The sequence below is a fragment of the Eulemur rufifrons genome, chromosome 17, assembly GCF_041146395.1.
Source record: "Eulemur rufifrons isolate Redbay chromosome 17, OSU_ERuf_1, whole genome shotgun sequence".
NCBI classification, from domain to species: Eukaryota; Metazoa; Chordata; class Mammalia; order Primates; family Lemuridae; genus Eulemur; species Eulemur rufifrons.
The window spans coordinates 49,264,781-49,290,608 of NC_090999.1; the positions used below are offsets into that span (position 1 = coordinate 49,264,781).

Genomic DNA, 25,828 nt, shown 5'->3' on the forward strand with positions numbered 1-25,828 from the left:
TTTCAATTTTTATTTGTACAGACTAACATTTATCAAATAGTAGCATTATAAAAGCAATTCTACAAAAGGAATGTTTACATTATGCTTTAGTACCTTCAGTTGTATGTTACTGTTCAGCATAAACATCACATGCCAAAGCCGTATTATCTTTTGTTGTATATTTCCTTTGTTGCTATTTTAAGATATTAATATTATGAGCCAAATGGGAGTTGTTTATTTTACCTAAATTGAACCTTTGAGTTCTCCAAATTTATAAAGCAGTGGAATCATCTGATATAAGCAATTGGATTAGTTCATTTATTCAATAAATTTTTATTAAGTTTCTGTTATATACCTGGGGGTATGGAGAGATGAAAGAGTTGATAGGGAATGATATTTGAGAACAGGCTTTCTGTGTTTGTGAAAATAAAAGCAATTACTACCCTTAATAAATAATAAAATATACATAAACACCCATGAACGACCATAAAATATGCACCCATAGGTGGGTCGGTGAATGAATGGGTGGATGGATAAATGGATGGACAGAGACAGAGACATACCTACTAAATTAAGATTAATGTTGTGATTAATGGTGTTTCAATATTATGTTGTCTAAATGTATGTTAACTTTTTTAAAAATTAAGGTTGACAGATTTGTAATGGAATTAGAACAGAGCCGGAATTTGAACAATACCATAATACACATTGACATGGATGCTTTCTATGCAGCTGTAGAAATGAGGGATAATCCAGAATTGAAGGACAAACCCATTGCTGTAGGATCAATGAGTATGCTGGTAAGTAGGTAAAGATTAAAAACAAAAAGGAAATTTCATAACATATTTAAGTAAGCCTTACTGGTTCATGAAGGAGTAATTCTTTATTGAGATTTTCCAGTTTGCTGCATATTTCTCTGGGTTCCATAATATATGCTTAGTTACTTAATGCTTGCAACATACCTTAAGCTACTAGTTTTTATTTTCATTTGACAAAAATAAACTCAGAGAGATACTTAATAACTTGCCCAAAGTTACAATCCTGGTAAACAATAGAGTGACATTGTATCTTTCCATTGCAAATTAAATTTTTTTAGGTAACTGTTCTATTAATAGCTAAAGAGAAGAAGAAGAAGAAGCAAAAAAAGGAAATGTTCTAAAGCAGAAGTTTCCAAACTGTGGTCTGCAGGCCAAATCCAGCCTCCTACCCATTTCTATAAATAAATTTTATTGGAACAAAGTCATACTAATTCATTTACTACTCTTTTGAGAGTTGAAACTTAGACCCTATAGCAGTTATCTGTTGCTTTGTAACAAACCCCTTTAGCACTTAGTGAACAACCATTTATTTGCCCATGATTCTATAATTTGAGCAGAGTTCATTGACGATGGATCAACTCTACCTCTACCTGGAATTGGCTAGGGCTATTTAACTGAGGCTAAGGGATCCAAGCTGGCTTCACTCATGTCTTGTGCTTTGACTGAGGTGATTGGGATGCCTTCTAGTCTTCTAACTTTCTCTGTGACGCATCGTCATTTAGTAATTTACCCCAAGATCTTGACAATGGTTGCTGGTTCACAAAAAGCAAAAGAAAAAGCCACAGGCTTCTTAAGACCTAGGTTTCAGGAGTCACACAGTATCACTTCCCTCACACTCTTTTCATCAAAGCAAGTCACAAGGCAAGTCACTTGGCAGGAGGAACTAGAACCTACCTTTCGATAAAAGTTACTGTAAAATATTGTGGCTGGATATACAATATACCACAAACCCAAAAGTTAGAGAACTTTCTAAAATTTTGTTTCTACTCTACTATAGATCTAGCTTTCATATTGATTCCATTAGACTTATTTATATTTAAAGTATTGGTTTGTCTTTTGAGTGCTATCTATTATTTTCTGTTCCAGAATGCTGACCATGGATTAGCATAGTTTTGAGTACTCTCATGATTTTTTAATGTCATTTGAAAATCATTAATGGAAAATTGATATTATTCTGAAGTAATTCCTTCATTTGATATATTCTATTTTGCATTTCTTTGAATTTTCACTTGAGATTCCAAACAAGGATTCCGTTTGTGATAAAATTTCTCTTATAAGTGGTACTGTGTTCTACCACATTGACATAGACTATTATCAGGTATCATCATCAACAAGATTTAATAAGTAATATTCTCCTTTTTACTCCCATACTTTTTTAGTTCAATCTCCTAGTCAAAATGTTTCCAACAAAAAAGATATTCAAGCCTTAAGAAATAAAACTTATTTTTATTGTTATTTTAAGCTTTAATCACTTCATTTTGGAGGTTTAATTTGGTTGACTATATATTAGACCTTTCATTTTTGTTGTAGGTGAAAAATTTCCAAAATCCCAAATAGAGCAAATTCCAAATGTGTACTATTATACTATACAGTTACTTGTATGTGACATCTATATTATTGGTACCATACTATTACTTTATAACTATTTTATACTACCTACTAAACTATGACTTTCATACAACATCACCCACTATCATCCAAGCTTATAGGTATGCCTTAAAACCAATGAAATTTAGTTATTGGAAATATAAGAGAACCTTTTTATTAGCACAGTCTTACTTATTATCTGGTATCACATTATAAATAAGGACACCAGTGGGAGAGGATCATGGTGTCATAATACCATGATAGGATAAAGTCAAAGCTTGGTTCAAGACAGTTGCCTATGAAAGAAATGTCCTCAGATTGAAAATGTATATTCTAATGTGTTTCTTATGAAAACATGGATCAATATGTCCATTGAAGTTTGTATATTTTTTTCTATGTGGTCAATTCTCTTTCAGTCTACTTCAAATTACCATGCAAGGAGGTTTGGTGTTCGTGCAGCCATGCCAGGATTTATTGCTAAGAGACTCTGCCCACAGCTTATTATAGTGCCACCAAACTTTGACAAATACCGAGCTGTGAGTAAAGAGGTAAGTTAAATATCTCACTGCTACTTACAGCCTTTCTCTGGTTTTGTGTCGCCTACAGAGTCAAGTCCAAATGCCTTAACACATCAGGATTTGGTCTTAGCTTACTCTCCGCTTCTACCATTTCTTCAGCTTATATAATACGTTGAATACTCAGCTGCCCCTAGTACCCAGAATGTATCATTCCATTTTCCAATTCTTTGCCTTTCCATATATTTTTCCTCTGCTTAGAAAACTCTTCTTATCTCCCTAAACTTTTAATATAACATAAAATTAACTTTGGCTATTTTTTATTAATGTGCAAACACATTTTTTCTAGAACCACTTTATAATTTGCAGAATCTACTCGTCATTAATGTCAGCCTCTTCTCTGAATAAATTTATCAGTGTTGTTAAACAATGACAAAATTCACTTATTTTGATTAGCCACTTTCTTTGTCTCACAATCTAGTGAAGATGCTATGAGCATTTAATATCTAAGAGACTGATAATTAAAAAGAAAGGGGGGATATCCATTGCTTTGGAAAGGATCTCTGAAGTAGGTTTGATTATTTACTAAAATTGCCAAACTGTCATATATGAAAAACTACCATTTTCTCTATTTTTGATGACAACTGGCCTATCATGCAGTGCTGGAATTTAATTTTTTTTTTACAGCTGCTAGAATGTGAAGGAATTTAATTTTTGAATTAAAATTTGAGTGCTACGTCAAATACTTTTGTACTGCAGTAGTAAAATGCAGTGTGTTAAAGACTGTCTGAATGGAAACACTAAAAAAAAACTATGGCCTAACACTATTACCATTTAATTATGCAAGTAGTCTTTAAATTCACTCCTTTTAGTGTATTCCACCTCATTTCCCCTAGAAATGACATTCCAGCCCAAGTTTAAAGACAATTTTTTTTTTTATTCTTTCAAAAACAGTCTGAAAGCAAATGCTTTGTACCTACCTCTGAAAAGATGGTGGAGGAGGGGGAAGCACATTCACATTTGGCTACTGTTTATCTCTTTTACTTTATGTCTAATTAAAAAGAGATAAAATGTTAACCATAAATATTACAGACTTGTAATAAGTTTGAGGACAATCCTACAAAGAGTTTGTAAGAAAGAATTTTTTTAAGTTGTACTTTAACTCAGTAAAACTTCTGACAGTATAACAATGAGAACTAAAACAATTACTTGTGTAATCTGTTTATTTACATAAATTAGAGAATACAAATTTGAGCAGGATCTAACTAGTTTATACAGATAAAAAGAGAGTTTCTATGTGTACATGAACTACGGCACAAATTCATCACTGACTACAGACACATTATTATTTATGACTTGGTTAGAAAGCTTAAGGAAAAATCATTTTTGTTTTATCCAAAATATTGGATTAACTTTTTCTTGTTCTTGGAACTGTAAGTGCTTGATTTTTACTGGAACACGTCTATTTTAATTCTTACAGCAGTATGCTATGTAAAGGAAGTTAATAAGTACTCAACAATGTCTCTAGGGAGTACTTCTCATTCAGAATCTTAGTTGGCTGCCAGCTACAGGCTTCCCAGAGTTTTATTTCACTAGAAAGATTCTATTTGAGCACGTTATAAAAATGGTTTCTTCTATAAGAACAAAGCTAATTAAGGCACTCTGAGTAAAACTTGGCCAAGTTTTATATCACCATTTTCTAAAATTCCCCTTGACTCAGCTGTTCATAATTAAACTAAAAAGCTTTCCTTTTATAAAACAAGACAAAGTTTTTTTCCATGATACAGTAGACAGCTTTTAAGTGCTAGATGGAAGCATAACATAATTCAGCAAATATGTTTTCTAATATACATATTATTTGGCAACCATTCCCTCTACAGCTAATACTTTAATGGTGAAAAAAAAACTTTATAGTTTCATGTAATAACACTGTCTTATATAAAAGGCATTTCTGGATTGTAGCAACTATAATTCTAATCTTTATATATATTCCTTTCAACCCAACATGCAACTCCAGATTTTCTCTTATCATTTAATGTAATCATGGAATTAGACTACAGATTTTTGTCATCTTTTCTATTGTGGATCCCAATAAGTAATAGAGCTTCATTTTCTTGTATGGATACATGTATTAAGTGGAGATTTTTGTGCATGTTATGATTAATTAAAATATAACTACTTTCTAAAGCAACATGTATCTTTATGTAAAATTATTCCTTCTTAAAATGAACAAAACCATCATAAAAGGTGAGAGAGAATAGAATCCTATTGTTCTCACTTCATCTTTTGACCAGCTACCTAAAACCTTAACCATTTTTTTCTGAGCCTGCCAGAATGTCTGAGATTTATTTGAATTGCTTATGATAATATAACTAGATATAGGTGGCTAAACAGATTGCATCAAATGAAGCTATTTCATGGTCATCTGCCTCATGGTCATCTGCCTCATCTGCCTCATGGTCATCTGCCTATTTTAACACAAAAGAGAATTTTGACAAATATGTCCTGGTAGTAAATTATTTATTCCTTAAATCCATAAGCTATTGATTACAGGATCGTTACTGTAGTTGCAAAGTAAGAATATTAATGTTTCTTATTAGCTATATATGACAGAAGGTTTTCCTATGGAAGTAAAATTTAAACCTTTTTTGTTCCTTTTGAAGGTTAAGGAAATACTTGCTGATTATGATCCCAATTTTATGGCCATGAGTCTTGATGAAGCCTATTTGAATATAACGAAGCACTTACAGGAAAGACAAAATTGGCCTGAGGACAAAAGAAGGTATTTCATCAAAACAAGAAACTTTGTAGAAAATGGTAAGCAATTTATTATGACTATCAAACTAAAAAACAAAAAAACCCTAACTCTTTGAATTAACTTATTAGCAGGCATAGGTGGTAGGATTAAAGTACCGTTATAAAAATGAAAAATCAGAAACTGAAAATATACCAGTGGTTTTCTGAGTTAATTATATACAATATAATTTATAAACCAAATGAGATTGTTAAATCTAGACTTTGAGTCTGCAGAGTCCCTGAACAAAGTAATTTTATAGCAGTTATTTTTCTAAGTCTAACAAAGTGTTTGGATTGCACTGAAGCTGGGGAAGTTATCTATTTAAGGTGGCTTTTTTTTTTTTGCTAAAAAATGATTAGGCTCAAACATACCAAAACATTGGGTGATTTTATTTTTCTTCATGTCCCAAATTTTCTATAATCTCGTTATACAGCAATTATGACTATTTTTAACCTTGCCAAAATTCATGACTTCCCACTCCCTTCTTTGCCTTAGACCTTATTATGGTTCTTTTATTTACAATGAAACAGAAGTTTCAGGACTCCAAGGGTTTGTTTCAAACAATCCCTTTAGTACATATCCAAAGCAATGCCATGAAACATGCAGATATTATACATACTGCTTCCAGCCCTTTGTCAAAGGTATGATTACTTCAAATGTCTGAGCTATCCTGGACCCCTGAGCAAATTCACCTGGATACAAAGGTGACAGAGGGGTTTGCTCACAACCCACAGCAACATTTCATATGGACAAGTCATTGACTGCTTCAGAGGGGATAGGCAATCCTGGGAAAATCTGTTTATAACTTTCCCTGAAGCAAAAATAGCAAAAATTCTAATTATCTCACATTGTTTGAGGCTCACATCATTTGGAGTAAGTTTAATGTAGACATGAAATCACAACTGCTTTACCTTATTTAAAGCCCTAAGAGATAGGTCTCTCCTTTTCTTTAATAGAAACATTGTACAGTAATCATAATTTCTGGACACAGAGGCTTAGAGCAAAAGGTTGCCATCTAGATGCAATGCTTTAATCCTAGCGTTTTATTTTCATCGCTCCGGTTATGGGGAGTGTAAAGATACTACTTCAGCTGTTAGTTACACAGCCAGGCAGCACAGAGAAGCAGAATGTAGCTCAGATGAAAAGGTGACTGCGCCATTCTGCAGCAGCTCTGATAATGTACCAGGAGGCAGCATTCTTTGCTTCCTACTGTAGTGTTCTGCTAGCATATTAACTCACCTGAGGGCAGGGTGGTAGAGGCATCAGGTACAAAACATGGCCATAAGAAACTCTGCAGAAGGGGCTTATGAATGTGACGGGTACCTCATTTGGTCTGCAGTTTTTCTGTGGCTTTCTTTGCTTTGACTTCTACCCATCCAGATGGGGAGAAGGGCTCCAAGTAGAAATAATTTGACCTGTTCCACACTTTTAATCCCCCCTTAATTGCTCTGTATTTTAAAACCAGAATATGGAAAATGAGAGGGACTGAAGCACATAAATAACAGCTTATGTAAATTTGAAAATAAGCCTTATTGTGTATTGGCCTGGGAATTCAGATCTGGAAAACACCTGACTTAATTAATAACATCTATAACTTAATTGATGTTGCATATATATACTTTAATTTTTTTTTTTTTTTTTTTTTTTTTTGAGACAGGATCTCACTCTGTTACCCATGCTAGAGTGCAGTGGCATCATCATAACTCACTGCAACCTCATACTCCCAGGTTTAAGTGATCTTGCTGTCTCAGCCTTCTGAGTAGGACTACAGGCATGTACCACCATACCTAGGTAATTTTTGTAGATGTAGTGGGGTCTTGCTGTATTTCTCAGGCTGGTCTTGAACTCCTGGCCTCAAGCAATCCTTCCACCTTGGCCTCCCAAAGTGCTATGATTACAGGCATGAGCCACCACGCCAGTCCCCTACTTTAAATTTTGAAAATAGTCAGATGTTTGCCATATTATTTACATTATCTTTAGAAAATTTTCCTAAACATCCAAGTTCACTTTTCAAGTAAAATGCATTCATATGTGTCTTGAAACTAGAAATTTAATTTTTGCCTTAATTTAGAAAACATTTATATGTAATAAAATTATGAAATGTGATCAGAAAGCTCTGTTGTTAATCTTAGTTATTATAAATTTAAACTGTATTTTTCCTACATTAAGCCCAGAAGATAATCTTTAATGGATTTGTTTATTAGGACATTTTTAGTATCAATATAGATTTAGTTGTATTTTATAGTTCATTTATGAAAAATGCAAATAAAATGAGGCAATAACTAGATTGATACATTTACTTCACTTTTTAATAACAATAGTTCACAGCCTATTGATGATAATAAAGGTTCTTTTCTTTAAACTTGGGCCCTGGGTAATCCAATCAGAGCTTAAGAATTTGTATACTTAAAGAAGCATAACTTTCAGCAGTAATTTCTATTTATTGCAGATGTGCCCTTAGTAAAAGTGATACTTTATAAACAAGGAAGTCAAAATCAAAATCTACATTTGAAAGAAGAAAATTCAGATTATTTTAACACCTAAAATTTCTTCCATGAATGAAGAAGAATTAAGGTTTTTCCCCCCTAAAAATAAAACTTATTTTTCAGGTATAATTATTTTATATTATTTAATGCCTTTTTCCTCAGATAATGTTCCTACTGTAGGAAAATTCTAATTTAAGAAGGTTCTTTTACTTCCTAGAGAAGAATAAAAGAAAAAATATTCCTTTTTTTAAGGGAAAAAAGTATGAATTGAAACCCAGTTCTGAGTTTCAATTAATTTAGGTACAAAACTTAGTGAGTTTTACACAGGATATTTCCTTTTAAAATGTATACTGAGGAATAGATATCCTTTTTAAGAAAAACTTATAATCAGCCAGGCATGTTGGTTCATGCCTAATCCTAGCACTCTGGGAGGCTGAGGCGGGAGGATAGCTTGAGTTCAGGAGTTTGAGACTAGCCTGAGCAAGAGCAAGACCCTACCTCTACTAAAAGTAGAAAAATTGGTAGGGTGGCATGCGCCAGTAGTCCCAACTACTCAGAAGGCTGAGGCAGGAGGATCACTTGAGCCCAGGAGTTTGAGATTGCAGTGAGCTATGATGATGCCACTTGCACTCGGCCCTTGTGACAGAGCAAGACTCTGTCTCAAAAAAAAAAAAATAAACAACCCAAAAACTTGTAGTCAGTGTTCTCTTTGTTAAACAATTACAAAATATAAATGCTAAATGATAGCATTTCTGATCTTGGTTCCTAGAAACAAAACTAAACTAGATTTTTTTGTCTTCAGAAATAAGGAAAGGAAACCTAACTTATGAAGTATGTACTTCTTAAAATGAAAATGAGTTACTGTTTCTTTGTAATTTAGATAAACCAGGAGAGGAAGTTAATCAAGTAAATGAGCATGAACGATCCGTCTCTCCACTACTTTTTGAAGAGAGTCCTCCTGATTTGCAGCTACCAGGAAATCCTTTCCAAGTGAACTTTGAAGAACAAAACAATCCTCAAATACTCCAAAACTGGGTTGTTTTTGGAACATCAGCCGAGGAAGTGGTAAAGGAAATTCGTTTCAGAATTGAGCAAAAAACAACACTGACAGCCAGTGCAGGTATATAAAAGGATGTCAATGGCCACTATAGTTATAATTTTCAGACTGGCTAATACAAGTGTAATATTACTAGTTTCTCATTATAAATTATATAGTAACATTTTACTTATCCATTCTTTGATTCTGCTTCTAACAACTTTACCTATTTAGAATAGTTGTGAACTTACAGGTAAGTTGGAATTAAGCAGACAAGCCTATGAGCCAGAAGGAAAAAGCTATCATATATCTTATGTAGCTATCCTTTTTTTAAGCTCGAAACATATTTTAACATACTATACTTGATTATTAGTTTTTCCTTGGGAAACTTCAGTCCTGTTCAAGATTATATTGCAGGAGAAAACCCAGGTGGCCACAAGGTGGGAGACAAAAGAAACACCAATTAGCAATGTTCCAGTCTAGAACCATCTGGTAAAAGGAAAAACATGTTTATGTATGTTGATAACCCATGAGAGCATCACTGTGTCTTAGCATAATAGCTGGTGTTCATCCTGAGGACCTTGAATTATCTTGTAAAAGCCATATTATTTAATATGATTAGGTTAATCTTTTCTTTCTATACCAAAGCATAATAATGAATAATAAATTTTAGGAAGATGTAGATAAAAGTTGAAATGAACTGTTTAATGAATATATTTTAATATACCTATTTCAAATTTTCTTAATCATTAAGACTCCTACAGATTGTAAAACACCTTTCTGAAAAGTGATAATGTGCTTTATGAGTAACATAAAAAGGATGAACAAATCTAATTATCATGATTTTAAATACATTGTAACCCAGAATCTGATTTTTTTCTTTATGTGGATAATCTATGCAGAAGACCTTTTCAAAGAGTAAACATCCATCCTAGATTATATTCTAGATCTTTTCTGAAAAGTAGATGTAAACCATCCTGTATTCCTAGTAAAGGTAGTAAGTAAACCAATAACACTTATTACTACTCAGCTCAGAAACTACTCAGCTCAGAAACTACTCTTAGATTTTAAAATATTGTAGAGAATTAAATATTGCACATTTTTGCTTCCATTGTATCTAATACAATTCCTTTTCCTAAAACTATAGCAAGTCCTGGGTATTATAAATGGTAATCAAATATTATTTTTAAAGTAGCATTACATATCATTTTAGATTTTTTGCACTTAACATTATTTTTTTCTGTTTTGTCATCACACATTTAAAAATAACGCATATCAATATCTTTGAGTCATCAGAATGTTTTTCTTTTAAGGCATTGCCCCTAATACAATGTTAGCAAAAATATGCAGTGATAAGCATAAGCCAAATGGACAATACCAAATTCTCCCAAACAGACAAGCTGTGATGGACTTCATCAAGGACTTACCCATTAGAAAGGTGAGATTTTATATAAAACTTATCTATATGTGTACTCTGAATTCTGAAGAGATACTATGTAGGCTGATAGTAATTTTTCTTTGCTGAAAAGGTTTAAAACAGTAGGTAACAACCAAGAACTATAATGGGAGATTGAATTTGGACTTGAAGAACTCTTTCTGTGAAACTCTAGAAGTGAAGTTTAGGAGCTTATTTACTGGAAATTTTTAAGAAAGTAATAGATGACAGACTTTTAAGTGAACTCCTGCCAAGGAGAAGGGAAATAAAAAAGAATGTTTGTGAGAGTCCCTTCAACTGTTACTTAATACTGTCTCCATTCTAAAGTTCACATTGCTACCAGATTAATAGGCACGATACTTCAAAGAGATCTAGAATTTTAATTGTTTTGACAAAAAGTAAACCAAAATACTTTACTATTTTTAAAATGGTAAAACTATCCTTTGGGGGTTCCAGAAAAGGGTATATTTTATAATTCTTCCTTATTAGAGCTTTTAGATTTCTCTGCATATTTATACTTCTTTTCAATAATTGCACTATATACTGCTGTATGTGATGTTCTAGGACTTGCTCTTCTCACTCAACATAACATATATGAATGAATTTAAGTAAAGTATTTTTCAATACTCAGAAGAAAGGCTGTATCAATGTATATAATGTTTAATGATTACTGAATAGTGTATGTAAGGTATAGCTATAGAGCAGTGTTTTCCAACATGTTTTTCAAGTTATGAATAGATATTCTGTTAAAAAAGATTCTGGAGTCAAATAACATTGGAGTATACCACTCTTGATGGGTCCGTATGTATAGTAATATATTAAAGATTCATAAATCTTATAGTAAAAAATTTCATTTAAATTTGTTTATCTCATCATCTCCCAAATTTATATGACTACAGGTCTCCTTTCTTACTGCCTTTTAAAATTCTATGAAACTCTAGTTTAAGAAATGTGGTCAAAAAGTAATTAAAGCAGTTTTCTTACATGACTTTTGAAGAAATTCACATTATTCATACCTTCTATTGATTATAAAAGGTACAATGAGATTTTAATCTCAATTCTTACCTTAATTTAAAAATCTATTAATGATAAATATTAATTTTTTTCTAGGTTTCCGGAATAGGAAAAGTTACAGAGAAAATGTTAAAGGCTCTTGGAATTATTACTTGTACAGATCTCTACCAACGGAGGGCATTACTTTCTCTCCTTTTCTCTGAAACATCTTGGCATTATTTCCTTCATATCTCCCTAGGACTGGGTTCAACACACCTGGCAAGGTATCTATATGTATAGTCATTCTGCTTTTTCTTTATCATTTGCTGAAATACCAGTTTTAACCATTGAAATGAGGCTACATGGATAACATGTTTTAAACTTCTTGTAGGCTAGGTTAACTCAGAATATAATGTTTGAATTAAAGTAACAGATTAGATGTAGCAGAAAATGAAAAGAGGAATCAAGAATCATTCCTAGGTTGTTGGCTTCAGCTGTTGGGTAGAAGGACAAAAGGAATGATGGCTACTTTCTTTTCTGTCCCTGCTTTGTGCTTTGTTCGGAATATTAAGAGACATGCTGGTGGTCAGGTTGTTGAGGAAAGGAAGATGGCTCATGTTCCATAATTCACCCTTTAAGCAAGGAGATTTAATGATTCTTTGAAAGCCTTAATGAACTAACTACATTTGTTTTCTTTTCCAGATTTATAAGTGATTGATTCATTCAATACTAAGGACTTTACTTTGTGTTAGGCACTGTTCTAGGCACTGGGAATAACATTGAATATGACCAAGTCCTGCCTTTATGGAGTTTATAGACCATTGTAAGAGATAAAAAGTAAACAAATAAATAAAAGAAGAAAGTAAACCACAGTGAGAGTATATAAAATGACTTGGCATTCAGAGGCAGGGACCTGAAGGAGCCATTCATACAAAGGCTAGGAGAAGAGAGAACAGCTAGAGGAAACGCGCTGAGTTTTATTCCCTGCCATTCTTTCATCCAGGTCTTAAAAAGAGGAGCCCTAGAAGATAGAAGGGTTAACTGTTGGGGGGTGGGTGAAAAGAAAGGAATTTAAAAAGAATGGGAATCATGGAAGTCAACACAGGGCAATATTTTTACAATTTTGTCATCATCTTGTCAGCCTGCCCTCAAATGACTCCTTTATATTCTTGTACTTAACCTAAAAGACAACAATAAAATCACTGGGGATGCATATAAAATTGATTAACCAATTAAGCCTGCTAAATGTTATAGAGATTGCAAGGCTTATATTGCTTTTCTCATTTCTTCCTGCTCTTCATTCCTTTGAGTCCATACTTAGATCTTAAGTGGACATACTGAAAGATAAAGATATCACAGCACTATAAATAATCTAGTATTTGAAGATAACAGGAAATAAAACTTTAATCCAAAAATTATCCTCTTTTTATTTCCATAGCACTTAAAACAGTATAGTTCTGATATAAAATAAGATATATTAACCTGTGACATTTAAAGATGCAGGTAAAGCTTTTAGGTGAAATTCATAGGTATATAATATAATATAATACAAAAGAGCAAGCTGCCTTCCCCATATATAGTCTCTGTTCCCCTACTCTGCTTTGTTTTTTAATCTGAGTACTTCTCCCCTTCTACCATATTCTGTATTTACTTCTATTTTTATTTATCTGTCTCCCTCCACTGGGATGTAAGTTTCTTAAGGGCAGACAGTTGGTCTGTTTTGTTCACTACTGTATCCCCAAGTTCTGGAAACACTGCTTGAGTCATAAGAAGTTCACTAAATATTTGGAAAATGAATAATCTGTCTTTTCAAGTTTTGGGTTTCAACTATTCCTATCAGAGCAGCTAAAATCCAGCCAAACTAGTTGGTTCCGATTTCCAAGCTTCATTCTATTGCTATGTACCAAATTCTGACTGAGATTCTATAAAGTGGCATAAATGAATAAAGAATAAGGTATAAGAGAGAAAAGTTAATGTACTAGGCCACAAACTAAATAACTGATATTAAATTATTAATCTATCCTATAACTATAAACTATTATACTACTAACTCCTATTGGTTTTTATAAGTTGTGGGTTTTGATAGTCAGGCTTCGAATAGAAGGAATTTATAATATCTACCTATTTTCAAATTTGATCCATGACATGTAATCATTTTAGTATCTAATTATCTATGTTCTTTGGTGATAGTTTTATTTTTAGATAAAAAACCCCTCACTGTTTTTCATGATGTACAAATTTTAATTAAAAAAAAATGAGATTTCTAAGGGGTAATTGACATGTTTAATCCTTGGGGTTAACTAAAAGGAACTCAGTCTTCTTTGAGAAAGACAAATAAAGACTTTTTTTTTTCATTTCAAGGGATGGAGAGAGGAAAAGTATGAGCGTTGAGAGGTAATGTTTTGTTAGTTACTTAATTGTTAATTGTTCATGATTCATGTTATTTTTAATAATTTTTAAATTAACTTTTAGTAAAATATCACTGAAATAAACAAATGTGTTTGCAAATCACTGTAACAGTTTTCAGCTGTTCACACACCTGAAGTAAATACCACAATACAATGCTTTATCATTTTCAGTTGCTATATTCTCAATGGGAAAAAATTAACTGCAGCTATTTTTTTTTAATGTTGGTTTTAATCCTTTTCAGTGAAAACCAAGCATTTTAGGGTTCTAAATCTTAATTTTTAGCTTGTTTATAAGAAAAATTATAATGAGTATTTACTTGGGAAATTTAAGAAGTGACAGGAATTCTTTCAATATTTGAAACTCTTCAAATATTGGTGAATGAACAGAGGCATCAAATAGTAAAATATTACTGATGAAAGAGAGCCTAGAGATGATCTAGTTTAGTGGTTTACAGTTTTGTTTGAAAGTCACATGAAATCTTTTTTTTTTTTTTTTTTTTTTTTGAGACAGAGTCTCACTGTGTTGCCCGGGCTAGAATGCCGTGGCGTCAGTCCAGCTCACAGCAACCTCAAACTCCTGGGCTTAAGCGATCCTACTGCCTCAGCCTCCCGAGTAGCTGGGACTACAGGCATGCACCATCATGCCCGGCTAATTTTTTGTATATATATATTTTAGTTGTCCATATAATTTCTTTCTATTTTTAGTAGAGACGGGGTCTCACTCTTGCTCAGGCTGGTCTCGAACTCCTGACCTTGAGCGATCCACCCGCCTCGGCCTCCCAGAGTGCTAGGATTACAGGCGTGAGCCACCGCGCCCGGCCCACATGAAATCTTAATGGAACCTTATTGTTTGGGGAAATATGACATTGTTTGGAAAGTTCCTCAACTATCTCCTCAAAGCAGCAAAGTTCCATTGAGACACTTAAGAAACACTGACCTAGTACAAGGTTATATTCATATTTCACATATATTATTTCTGGTCAGAAAGATGAATGACTTTTACAAGGCAACATAATAAATGGCTTTGATAAAAATTGCTGTTTTAGGCTTTGACTTAAATAAAAGCAATCAAAAGGAGAGAGAAAAAAAGAAACATCCAAAAATGAGATAGTATTGTCCTATTTAATAAATCCATTTTGTCTTTTGTTATTGAGACTATTACTTGATATACGGGCATATATTCTCTACTTTCTGGAAACTCTCTCCTTTGCTTTTTAAAAATTGCATTAGAACATCAAATTTGGTATGGAATTGAGGGGAGGGAGATTGCAATTCCTATCACATGCAAAGAGCTAACTTCTCTAATACATATGTAAAGAATTCTTATAACCAATAAGAAAGGGCTGGTAAACCAAAAGAAAATACGAACAAAGATCTAATCAGTTAACAGAAAAGAAAATACAAATGGTTCTCAAAACAAGTGAAAATATTCCCATTCTCATTTAAAAACTATGGATTGAAAGTTCTCAGAGATACCTTTGCTCATTAATCAGGTTGGCAAAGATTCTAACATACTCTATTGGCAATACTGTGGGATTGAAAAAGCTATAAATTCTGGAGGAGAGGTATATTAGTTTCTTATTTCTGTTATAACAAATTATTGCAAATTTAGTGACTTGAAACAACACAAATTTATTCTCTTATCATTCTGAAGGTCAGAAGTCCTAAAATTAAGTTGTTGGTAGGGCTATAGAGGCTCTAGGAGAAAATCCATTTTTTACCAAAAACTTCTAGAGGCTGCCTGCATTCCTTGACTGGTGGCCTCAGCATCTTCTGTTTCTCTGACTCTGACCCTCTTGCCTCTTTCTTATAAGGACCCTAGGGATTACGATGGGCACACTTGGATACTTCATCATAATTTTTTCATCTCTGCAAAGTCCTTTTTGCCATGCAAGTTACCAGGTGCACAAATTCCAAGGATGTGGACATCTTTGGGGACCAGTATTTGGCCTATCACAGGGGCAAGAAATTTGGCACTATCTATGAAAAGCACAGATACAACATGTACTTTGATCCCATAATTCTTTTTCTAGGAATTCATTCCAAAATGTAATCACATATTGTTTCACATGTATACAAGGTTATTCGTTGCATATTTTTGTGATAGCAAAAGACTGAAAATAACTTTAATATCCATGAATAGAGAACTGGTTAAATGACCTTACATTTTTAAGTTAGAATATTATGGGGCCATATAAAAATGAGGAAATTACTTGCTCATAGGGAACTCTCACCAAGATAATTGAGAAAAAATCAAGATGCTTAACAATGTACCTAATACTCTACCGTTCATATAAAAAATGAAAGGGAAATGTTTGCTTATATTTGTATGAAATATCTCTGGAGGAATTCATAAGAATAAGAAGCTATTGCTGCTAGGAAAGAGAAATGAGTAGCCAGGGACGATGTTAGAAAGGGAACTCTTTACTGAACAGTTACTTGCTGAGGGTTTTGTACTCATCACTCTGGTCTCTTCTTAGTGTCTTCTTTTATGTTAATATTGCCTATAAACTTCTTTCAACACTCTTGCAGATTAATTCAAAATATCTTTAATCTTACCAGCTCTCCATTTTCAGTTGCCTATTAGACAGCTCTGCCTAGGTACTGTGAACCAAATCCTTAATTTACTTAAAGATATTTCCCATCCAGAAAATCTATGTGCAGTAATTGGAATGATGTTGTCATCTGTACTTTCTTAAGACAGTCTTCTGTAACAGGCTCTCTCTCTGTCTCTGTCTCTCTCTCTACACACACACACACACACACACACACACAGACATATGTACATATACACACACTAATATGTTTTAAGTTCTGGGGCATTATCATTATCTGTTGGTGACTTTAATCATTTTTTTAATATTGTAGAGAGAGCAAGAGCATAAAATTGCTCCTTTGTTAATCAGCTTACCTATCTAAATGGTTTTCTGTTATTTATGTAAATCTTAGATGTTTTTACTTAACTATATCGTAATTCATCTGAAAACTTTATTTTGTACTTCAGAAAATATAACTTAATGCTAGGCCGTAAAAACATACTATATCATTCCCAAATTATCCTGAATTATAGTTTACTTTGTGCACCAAAATCATTCTTGATTTTCTAGGACATTCAGTGAGATAAGTAAAGCAGAAGAACAGTACAGCTTGTGCCAAGAACTTTGCAGTGAACTTGCTCAAGATCTACAGAAAGAAGGACTTAAGGTACTTTATTTTGATGTGGTGTTCTTAGTTTTTAAATTTTTTAATAGTAAAATGCTACCTTAAAGCAAGAGTTAGAGTACATTTTTTAATTTTTTTATTTTTAATTATTATAGGTACATAATAGTTGCATATTTTTATAGGATACATGTGATGTTTTGATACAGGCATACAATGTGAATTAATCAAATCAGGGTAATTGGGGTGGGTATCCATCACCTCAGGCATTTAACTTTTCTTTCTGTTAGGAACATTCCAATTCCACTCTTTTAGTTATTTTAAAGTATACTCTAACTTCTTGTTGATTATAGTCACTTTGTTGTGCTATCAAATATTGTTCATTCTATCTACCTCATTATTAAAATATTTTTGTATTCATTAACCATCCCCACTTTATCCCCTCTTCCTTGCTACCCTTCCCAGCCTCTGGTAACCATCATTCTACTTTCTGTCTCCATGAGATCAATTGTTTTCAATATTTAGCTCCCACATATCAATGAGAACATGAGATTTGTCTTTCTGTGCTTGGCTTATTTCGTTTAATGTTCTCCAGTTCTATCCATGTTATTTCAAGTGGCAGGATTTCATTACTTTTTTGTGGCTATATAATATTCCATTGTGTATATATACCACAATTTCTTTATTCATTCATCTGTTGATAGACACTGAGGTTGATTCCATATCTTGGATATTGTGAATAGTGCTATAATAAACATGGGAGTACAGCTATCTTTTTGATATGCTGAATCACCATCCTTTGGATATATACCCAGAAGTGGGATTGCTGGGTCATATGGTAGTTCCATTTTCAGCTTTTGAGGAGCCTCCATACTGTTTTCCATAGTGGTTGCACTAATTTACATTTCCACGAACAGTGTATGAGGGTTCCACTTTCTCCATATCCTCACCAGCATTTGTTATTACCTGTCTTTTTGAGAAAAGCCATTTTAACTGGGGTGGGGTGATATCTCATTGTAATTTTGATTTGCATTTCTCTGATAACTAATGATGCTGAACATTTTTTCACATACCTGTTGGCCATTTGTATGTCTTCTTTTGAGAAATGTCTATTCACATCCTTTGTGCATTTTTTAAATTGGATTATTTGACTTTTTCCTGTTGAGTTGTTGGAACTCCTTATATATTTTAGTTATCAATCCCTTGTCAGATGGGTAGTTTGCAAATATTTTCTCCCATTCCATGGATTGCCTCTTCACTTTGTTCTTTGTTTCCTTTGCTATGTAGAAGCTTTTTGACTTGATGTAATCCCTAGATTACATATAATGATGAATACAAATTAGTAAATGTTGGTATAGGGTATTCCTGTCCCTAACAATCAGAGTCAAATTCAATTCTGAACTATACCCGAGGTCTATGATGATGTCATTCTTTGAAGAAGCAAGTTATGAGGCTGGAATGGTTCCAGTATAATTCCAGAGGACTTTACACTGCTTCAGGAATACATTTGAATAAGTTTGAAACCAGAGTTATAGGCACGATGGTCACGTGCCTGTAGTCCCAGCTATTCAGGAGGCTGACGCAAGAGAATCACTTGAGTCCAGGAGTTCTGAGTTGTAGTGCGCTATGCCAATCTGATGTCTGCACTAAGTTTGGCATCAGTGGTGACCTCCCCGGAGCAGGGGACTACCAGGTTGCATAAGGAGGGGTGAACCAGCCCAGGTCAGAAATGGAGCAAATCAAAACTTCCAAGGTGGTCAGTAGTGGGATCGCACCTGTGAATAGCCACTGCATCCCACCTGGGCAACATAGTGAGACTCCATCTCTTAAAACAAACAAACAAACAAACAAAAAACCGTAGTAGTTATACTGGCATTAGAGAATAAGGCAAAGGGAAGGATTTCCAATCATCCCTTGATGTTTTTCTTTTTCTTTTTTTTTTTTTTGTTTTATTCCTCTCCTGAGGACGGCAGGTGTTTTTCTTATGTAGACATTGACTTTTTAGAATAGGCATTTCATTTCAAGGCTTGAATCCAGGTTACTTAACACATTGAGAGGAAAAGCCTGTAAGACTTTGAACTTTCTATTTTATAACTTTATTCATAACAATTCATATTTAGCATTTTCCTGAGGTAGAGTTGTTACAAACTATAATAAAAAAATATTTAAAAATTACAACATGGATACAAATACACAGTTTGATAGAAAAAATAAGACCTAGTGTTCAATAGATCAGTAAGGTGACTATAGTTTACAATAATCTATTGTAGATTTCAGAATAGCTAGAAGAGAAAATTTAAGATGATGGATATCCTAGGTATACTGATTTGATCTTTACAAATTATATGAATGTATTATCACATGTACCCTAAAGCTATGTATCTGTTACACATCAATTTAAAAAATTGTTTTAAAAAATTACTAACTACAAAAAATGGGATATCTGATGAGTATTTTTGTCATAATTCTTCCCTATCATAACTTGAGTATAAAGTTAGTTCTTTTTAAAAAAATATTTTAGGGCCGGGTGCGGTGGCTCACGCCTGTAATCCTAGCACTCTGGGAGGCCGAGGCAGAAGGATCGCTTGAGGTCAGGTGTTCAAGACCAGCCTGAGCAAGAGCGAGACCCCGTCTCTACTAAAAAAAAAAAAAAAAAAAGATAGAAAGAAATTATATGGACAGCTAAAAATATATATATAGAAAAAATTAGCTGGGCATGGTGACGCATGCCTGTAGTCCCAGCTACTCGGGAGGCTGAGGCAGGAAGATTGCTCGAGCCCAGGAGTTTGAGGTTGCTGTGAGCTAGGCTGATGCCACGGCACTCTAGCTTGGGTGACAGCAAGACTCTGTCCCAAAAAAAAAACCCATCATGGATGATGTTAACTTGGGTAAGATAGTATTTGCTAGGCTTCTCCACTGTAAAGTTATTATTTTTTCCTTTGGCATTGAGTCAGTAAGTCTAACTCTCCTTCAAGTGAGGGAGGGCAGGAATTAAGTTCCACCTCCAGGAAATACTAAAATATGCATAAAATAAAATTTGCCGTTTTAACCCTTTTTAAGTGTACAGTTCAATGGTATTAATATATTCACATTATTCGTCCGCCATCACCACCATCTATCTCTAGAACTTTTTCATCATCCCCAACTAAAACTTTGTACCCATAAAACACTAGCTGTAAAGGGAGTTATTACATGTAAATTGTTTAGCATATTATCTAGCATGTAGTAGGCGTGTAATAAATGTGAGCTATCCAAAAGACCTTTTCAATGAGGCACCTTTAGATTTTTTTTTTTCCTTCCTTTTTAGGTCCTGAATTAACCTCTAAAAAAGATTCAATAAAAAGAAAGATGATCAGATAACTTTGCCTTTATATGAAGGTCTTTTATAAAAATTCAGTTGGGAAGGGGAGTAATAATTATTGCTAAAATAGGATTTTAGCTTATGGATTTTAATTATAACAGTTTTTATTGCCATGTTTTATAAATCATTGATTATACTTCCATATTCTTACATGTACATAAGAGACCTTTCTGAATGGTTCTAACTATAAATAACTTTTTTCTAGAAGTTAGAAAACCATATATAATAATGTATTCTATATGTTATAGGGTAGAACTGTTACCATTAAGCTGAAGAATGTGAATTTTGAAGTAAAAACTCGTGCATCTACAGTTTCATCTGTTGTTTCTACTGCAGAAGAAATATTTGCTATTGCTAAGGAGTTACTAAGAACAGAAATTGATGCTGATTTTCCACATCCCTTGAGATTAAGACTTATGGGTATGACTTTTCTTTTCTTCTTTTTCCTTAAATCTGCTAAATTTTCCCAAATAATCAACTTTGGAAATACGGATAGTCCTTGACTTAATGATGGTTCAACTCACAATTTTTTGACTTTGCGATGGTGCAGAAACAATATGCATTCAGTACACTCTCAACTTACAATCAGGTTGTGCCCCAATAAACCCATCATAAATTGGAAATATTATAAGTTGACAACAATATTTTCAATTTATGATGGATTTATCAGGCACAACCCCTTTGTAAGTCAAGGACCACCTATATTCTTACCTTCATTTTATTTCTTAAAACTGTTTAGGAAGTTCTTACTGTCCTGCTGCATTTATCTTAATTCTTAGAACCTGATGTATGTGAAGACATGGTCATTAGTTTAATTCCAGTAAGAACCAATTAAAGTTGTTCTGTATTACTTAATGAAATTATTGAGGCTAGATACATTTCAAAATTCAAAACTTTTCATATTTTAGGAAGCAAATTGAGTGCATATAGGATATCTTTTGTATTATGACTTTGGGGATCTGGGGCAACACCTTATGATCAAACACGTTAAAATTCTGTAGCAAAACAAAAAAAATTTGTAAGCTGTAAAGACTAAACAACCTTGCATTAATTCAGTCATCAGCTATCACCTGTTGCTTAAAATTTTCAGAACTTTCTGGATTTCAGAATTACAGATAAGAAATTGCGATGCTATGAAACCACATTTCCACTTACTACCTGGTAAAAACTAACAAGCCATGTTTCCAGAGTAAACTGAATGAGAGTATGTGTGTGGATCAGCACTCCAAATGCCCACTTTACTAGTAATAGTGGTTCATTAGTCAAATTTTCATATATGAAAGGTACAGCACACACTGACAGTGATTGAATAAAGTGTTAATTATAAGAGCCAAAGAGCAGATGTCTATAGAAGCATTATTCATAATTACCAAAACTTAGAAGCAACCAAGATGTCCTTCAGTAAGTGAACGGATAAACCGTGGTACACCCAGACAGTGGAATAATATTCAACACATAACAGAAATGAGCTATTAAGCCATGAAAATACATGGAGGAAACTTAAATGCATATGGTTAAGTGAAATCTGAAAAGGCTCTATACTATATGATTCCAACTATATGTCATTCTGGAAAAGGCAAATTAGGGGAGACAATAAAAAGATCAGTGGTTGTCAGGGTAGAGGGGAAGGAGGGATGAATAGGCAAAGCACAGAAGAATTTTGGGGCAATTAAACTATTCTGTATGATTATATAATGGTAGATACATGTCATTATAAATTTGTCTAAGCCCATAGAACATACAATACCAAGAGTGAACCCTAAAGTAAACTATGGATTTTGGGTGATAATGTGTCAGTAGAGGTTCATCATTGTAACAAATGTACCAATCTGGTACAGGATGTTGATAGGGGGTTGGGGGAGGCTGTGCATGTGTATAGGCAAGGGATATATGGGAATTCTGTCCCTTCTGCTCAATTTTGCCGTGAATCTAAAACTCCTCTAAAAAATTAAGTCTATTAAAAAAAGAGCTAAAGAGTCTATATAGTGGATTCCAATTAGTTATTATTTAGTATTTAATGTTCTGTGTCAGATATTAATTGAAAGTCCTATATATTCAATTCTCATGGATAGTTAATATTTAATGGTATCCTTTTTTAAAGGAAAGTGAATTTCCACTCATAATACCAGCTATAAAAAAAGCATCCTTTAATTTAGAAAATATATCCAGTGTTGTTTATTATTACTCGCTAGTGTTTTGTATATATCACAATAGTACTATGCAAAATGTTTTTATGCATTGTGAGTGAATTGACTTTGTTGGATTTGAAATTAATTGTGGTTGGTTTAATTTAGGTGTTCGGATATCTAGTTTTCCCAATGAAGAAGACAAGAAACACCAACAAAGGAGCATTATTGGCTTCTTACAGGCTGGAAACCAATCCCTGTCAGCCACTGACTGTATACTAGAGAAAACTGACAAAGATCAGCTTGTAAAACCTCTAGAAATGTCTCAAAAGAAGAGTTTCTTTGATAACAAACTATCAGAAAGGAAGTGGAACCACAAAGACACATTTAAATGTGAAACTGTGAATAAACAAAGTTTACAGACATCACAACCATTCCAAGTTTTAAAGACGAAGATGAGTGAGAATTTAGAAGCATCAGAGAATTCAGATAATTGTCAGATATTTACCTGTCCTGTTTGCTTTAGGGAGCAAGGACACATTAGTCTGGAAGCCTTTAATAAACATGTAGATGCATGTCTTGATGGACCTTCAATCAGTGAAAACTCTAACATGTCCTCATGTTCACATGCTTCCTCTACTGAAGTTAACAAGGAAGAAAATGTACATTATTCTTTTTCACTTTGTGAGAAGCAAAATTATGAAGCTCATCTGAAAAACATACAAATCACTTCAGTAGACTGTGTAGATTTTGTGGGCACGATAGATAGTTCATCTAAAGCAGAAAGTGTAGATAATTTAAGTAATAAGCACAGCAAGGAGGAATGTCCTGGTCTCCCAAGCAAGTCTTTTAATATTGAAAATTGTCATCGGAATTCTTGTACTGTTTCATTGGAAAATGAAGATGTTGGGTTATTAAGCAGGCAAGAATCCCACCAGCCTTATTTATATGAAGCAATAACAGGCCAAACTCTAGTTTGTCCTATTTGTAACCTAGAACAAAAGACTTCAGATCTTACCCTGTTCAATGCACATGTGGATATTTGCTTAAATAAAGGTATCATCCAAGAACTGAGAAAGGATAAAGTTAATCCAGTTAATCAACACAAAGAAAGCTCCAGAAGTACTGGTGAGTTTGTAGTCATTTTAAAGAACTTGATTTTCTAGGAATATATTTTATTAAAATTAGTAAGATTATTGTTAAATCTGAAATACATACTAATACAGGGGTAGTTTGTATATGCTACTATTTAGGAAAATGTTGGCTACCTTTCCATAGGTTAGAATAACTCAAGCCAATAGATTGTGAATTTGGGGGAAACTTTGGTTTGGGCTTGATTTAGCACAGAATGAGCTCAATGGTTTAAGGAGTTGAATGATCTAATCAAAAAAGAAATTCCTTCAGAGAATGTTTGCTAATGTTAAAAGGCCCAGTGGTTAATTAACAATAATTGCATAACCAGAAAGCCTCTTTAACTTGTTTTTCATTAGTGCTGGCTCTACCCAAATTTCAAAAATAAAGTTAAGTGTACTGCTAATAAAACTAGTAAATTACAAAGAACTTATACTATAAAGTTAGTTTTTGGTATACATAGATATGAACTATATAGTACCAAGGAAGTTTTTATTATCTTTAATCATTTAGTTTTAACCTTTTAAATTTTTATATAGCTTCTCAATGATTTCATGTTATTCATATTTCCTAACTTTTCTTTCCTCTAAAGGTAGCTCAAGCAGAGTACAGACGACAGTAACAAGAACAAAAAGGTATGGCTAATTTGAGCTTTAATAAAGCTGGCTACAAAACTGTCATATTCTGAGATCTAATTTTTAGGAGATGTTAAATTTTGCTTTTATAAATCATTAAGTAACCAATATAAAAAATCAATTATTTTCTTTTCTAAAACATCAAGTATTCAATATAAAATATAAATTATTTTCTAAAATCTCTCCGTGCATTTTAACTGTATGTTCTTTTTCATTCTAGGCCAGGACTGATGACAAAGCACTCAGCATCAAAGAAAATAAAACCAGTCAATTCAAAACATACCATTGACATATTTTTTAAATGAACATTGAACATTTTATCATTAATTTTTAATTGAAACTTGTTATTTTTTAATAATCAATGAATTTATTCTTCCTCTTTTTAAGTTTACAGATTTATTTAGTGAAGGCAAGTGCAATAATCCTTTTCCAAATTACATTGCTTTTCTAAGAATTTGGAATATATACTAATTTACTTCAGTTTATCTTTTTTATAACCGTGAGTATTTTACTTCTATGGTACATCAATTGGAAATCAGTTCCGTTAGAGATAATTTTAAAAAGAGGAATTAGGAATGGGATCAGAAAATGATTTCTTTATTATTTTATAGTGAATGTAAAAACATATTTATTTCTCCACTTCCACTGCTTCACTTGAGTAGCCTAAAAAAATAAATAAATAAAAATAAACATATTTATAAGGGCTCTCAGAGATTCACAGAAACCTATTTTAGTATAAGAATTTTTTAGCACTTAACCACTTTGTTAGCATTGGACTGCTATATTTGATCTTAGTATCTTTAGATACCTCATGAGCATTCAAAATTAAAATTTATCGTAAATTCTATGAAAAGTATTAGCTTAACTAGTATGAGTGATTTTGTTACCTTCAGGAAAATAGTATCACAGTATTATCTGTGTAAAAAGGGTTTTTGCTTAAAATATGATTATTCTTTTGGTTTTTCTTATTTAAGATTCCTTTATGTAATGAATAAGCACTTGATTCACTTTAAAAAATATTTAGTCTAAGATTCAAAGCAGCTTTTTTTATATAGGACTTTCAATTGGCAGTATTTCATTTCTTGGCAATTATGTTGGTACTTTCCACAAATCTATGAAGAATAAATTGTATAGTGTATTTTTATTATAATCTTTAAGAGAAAACTGTGCAGTTACAAAGCTTAATGTGTATTAAAACATCTCACTTATCTTAGTTACATTTCTATCAACATTTTTAATAACATTTGTGAAAGAAGACTACTTAATAGTTAGCTTAACTAGTTGCTTCAAACACCTTTGTGCTATCAGTGAGTTCTTATCAAAAAACAATTATTTAATTGTAACATGAAGATGGAAGCCTTT

General features: G+C 32.9%; 1 protein-coding gene across 1 annotated transcript in view; it reads left to right on the forward strand.

The window, feature by feature from the left end:
* POLK (DNA polymerase kappa) overlaps positions 1–24,771 on the forward strand; it is a 45,557-nt gene extending 20,786 nt beyond the window's left edge. Inside the window, exons 4-15 of the mRNA XM_069492842.1 lie at positions 627–779; positions 2,801–2,932; positions 5,563–5,716; positions 9,063–9,302; positions 10,532–10,656; positions 11,764–11,930; positions 14,008–14,040; positions 17,162–17,258; positions 20,823–20,994; positions 22,869–23,828; positions 24,424–24,466; positions 24,687–24,771. Coding sequence (XP_069348943.1) covers positions 627–779; positions 2,801–2,932; positions 5,563–5,716; positions 9,063–9,302; positions 10,532–10,656; positions 11,764–11,930; positions 14,008–14,040; positions 17,162–17,258; positions 20,823–20,994; positions 22,869–23,828; positions 24,424–24,466; positions 24,687–24,771 — 2,361 coding nt within the window. The remainder of the gene's footprint in view (positions 1–626; positions 780–2,800; positions 2,933–5,562; positions 5,717–9,062; positions 9,303–10,531; positions 10,657–11,763; positions 11,931–14,007; positions 14,041–17,161; positions 17,259–20,822; positions 20,995–22,868; positions 23,829–24,423; positions 24,467–24,686) is intronic.
* The last annotated feature ends 1,057 nt before the right edge of the window (positions 24,772–25,828 follow it).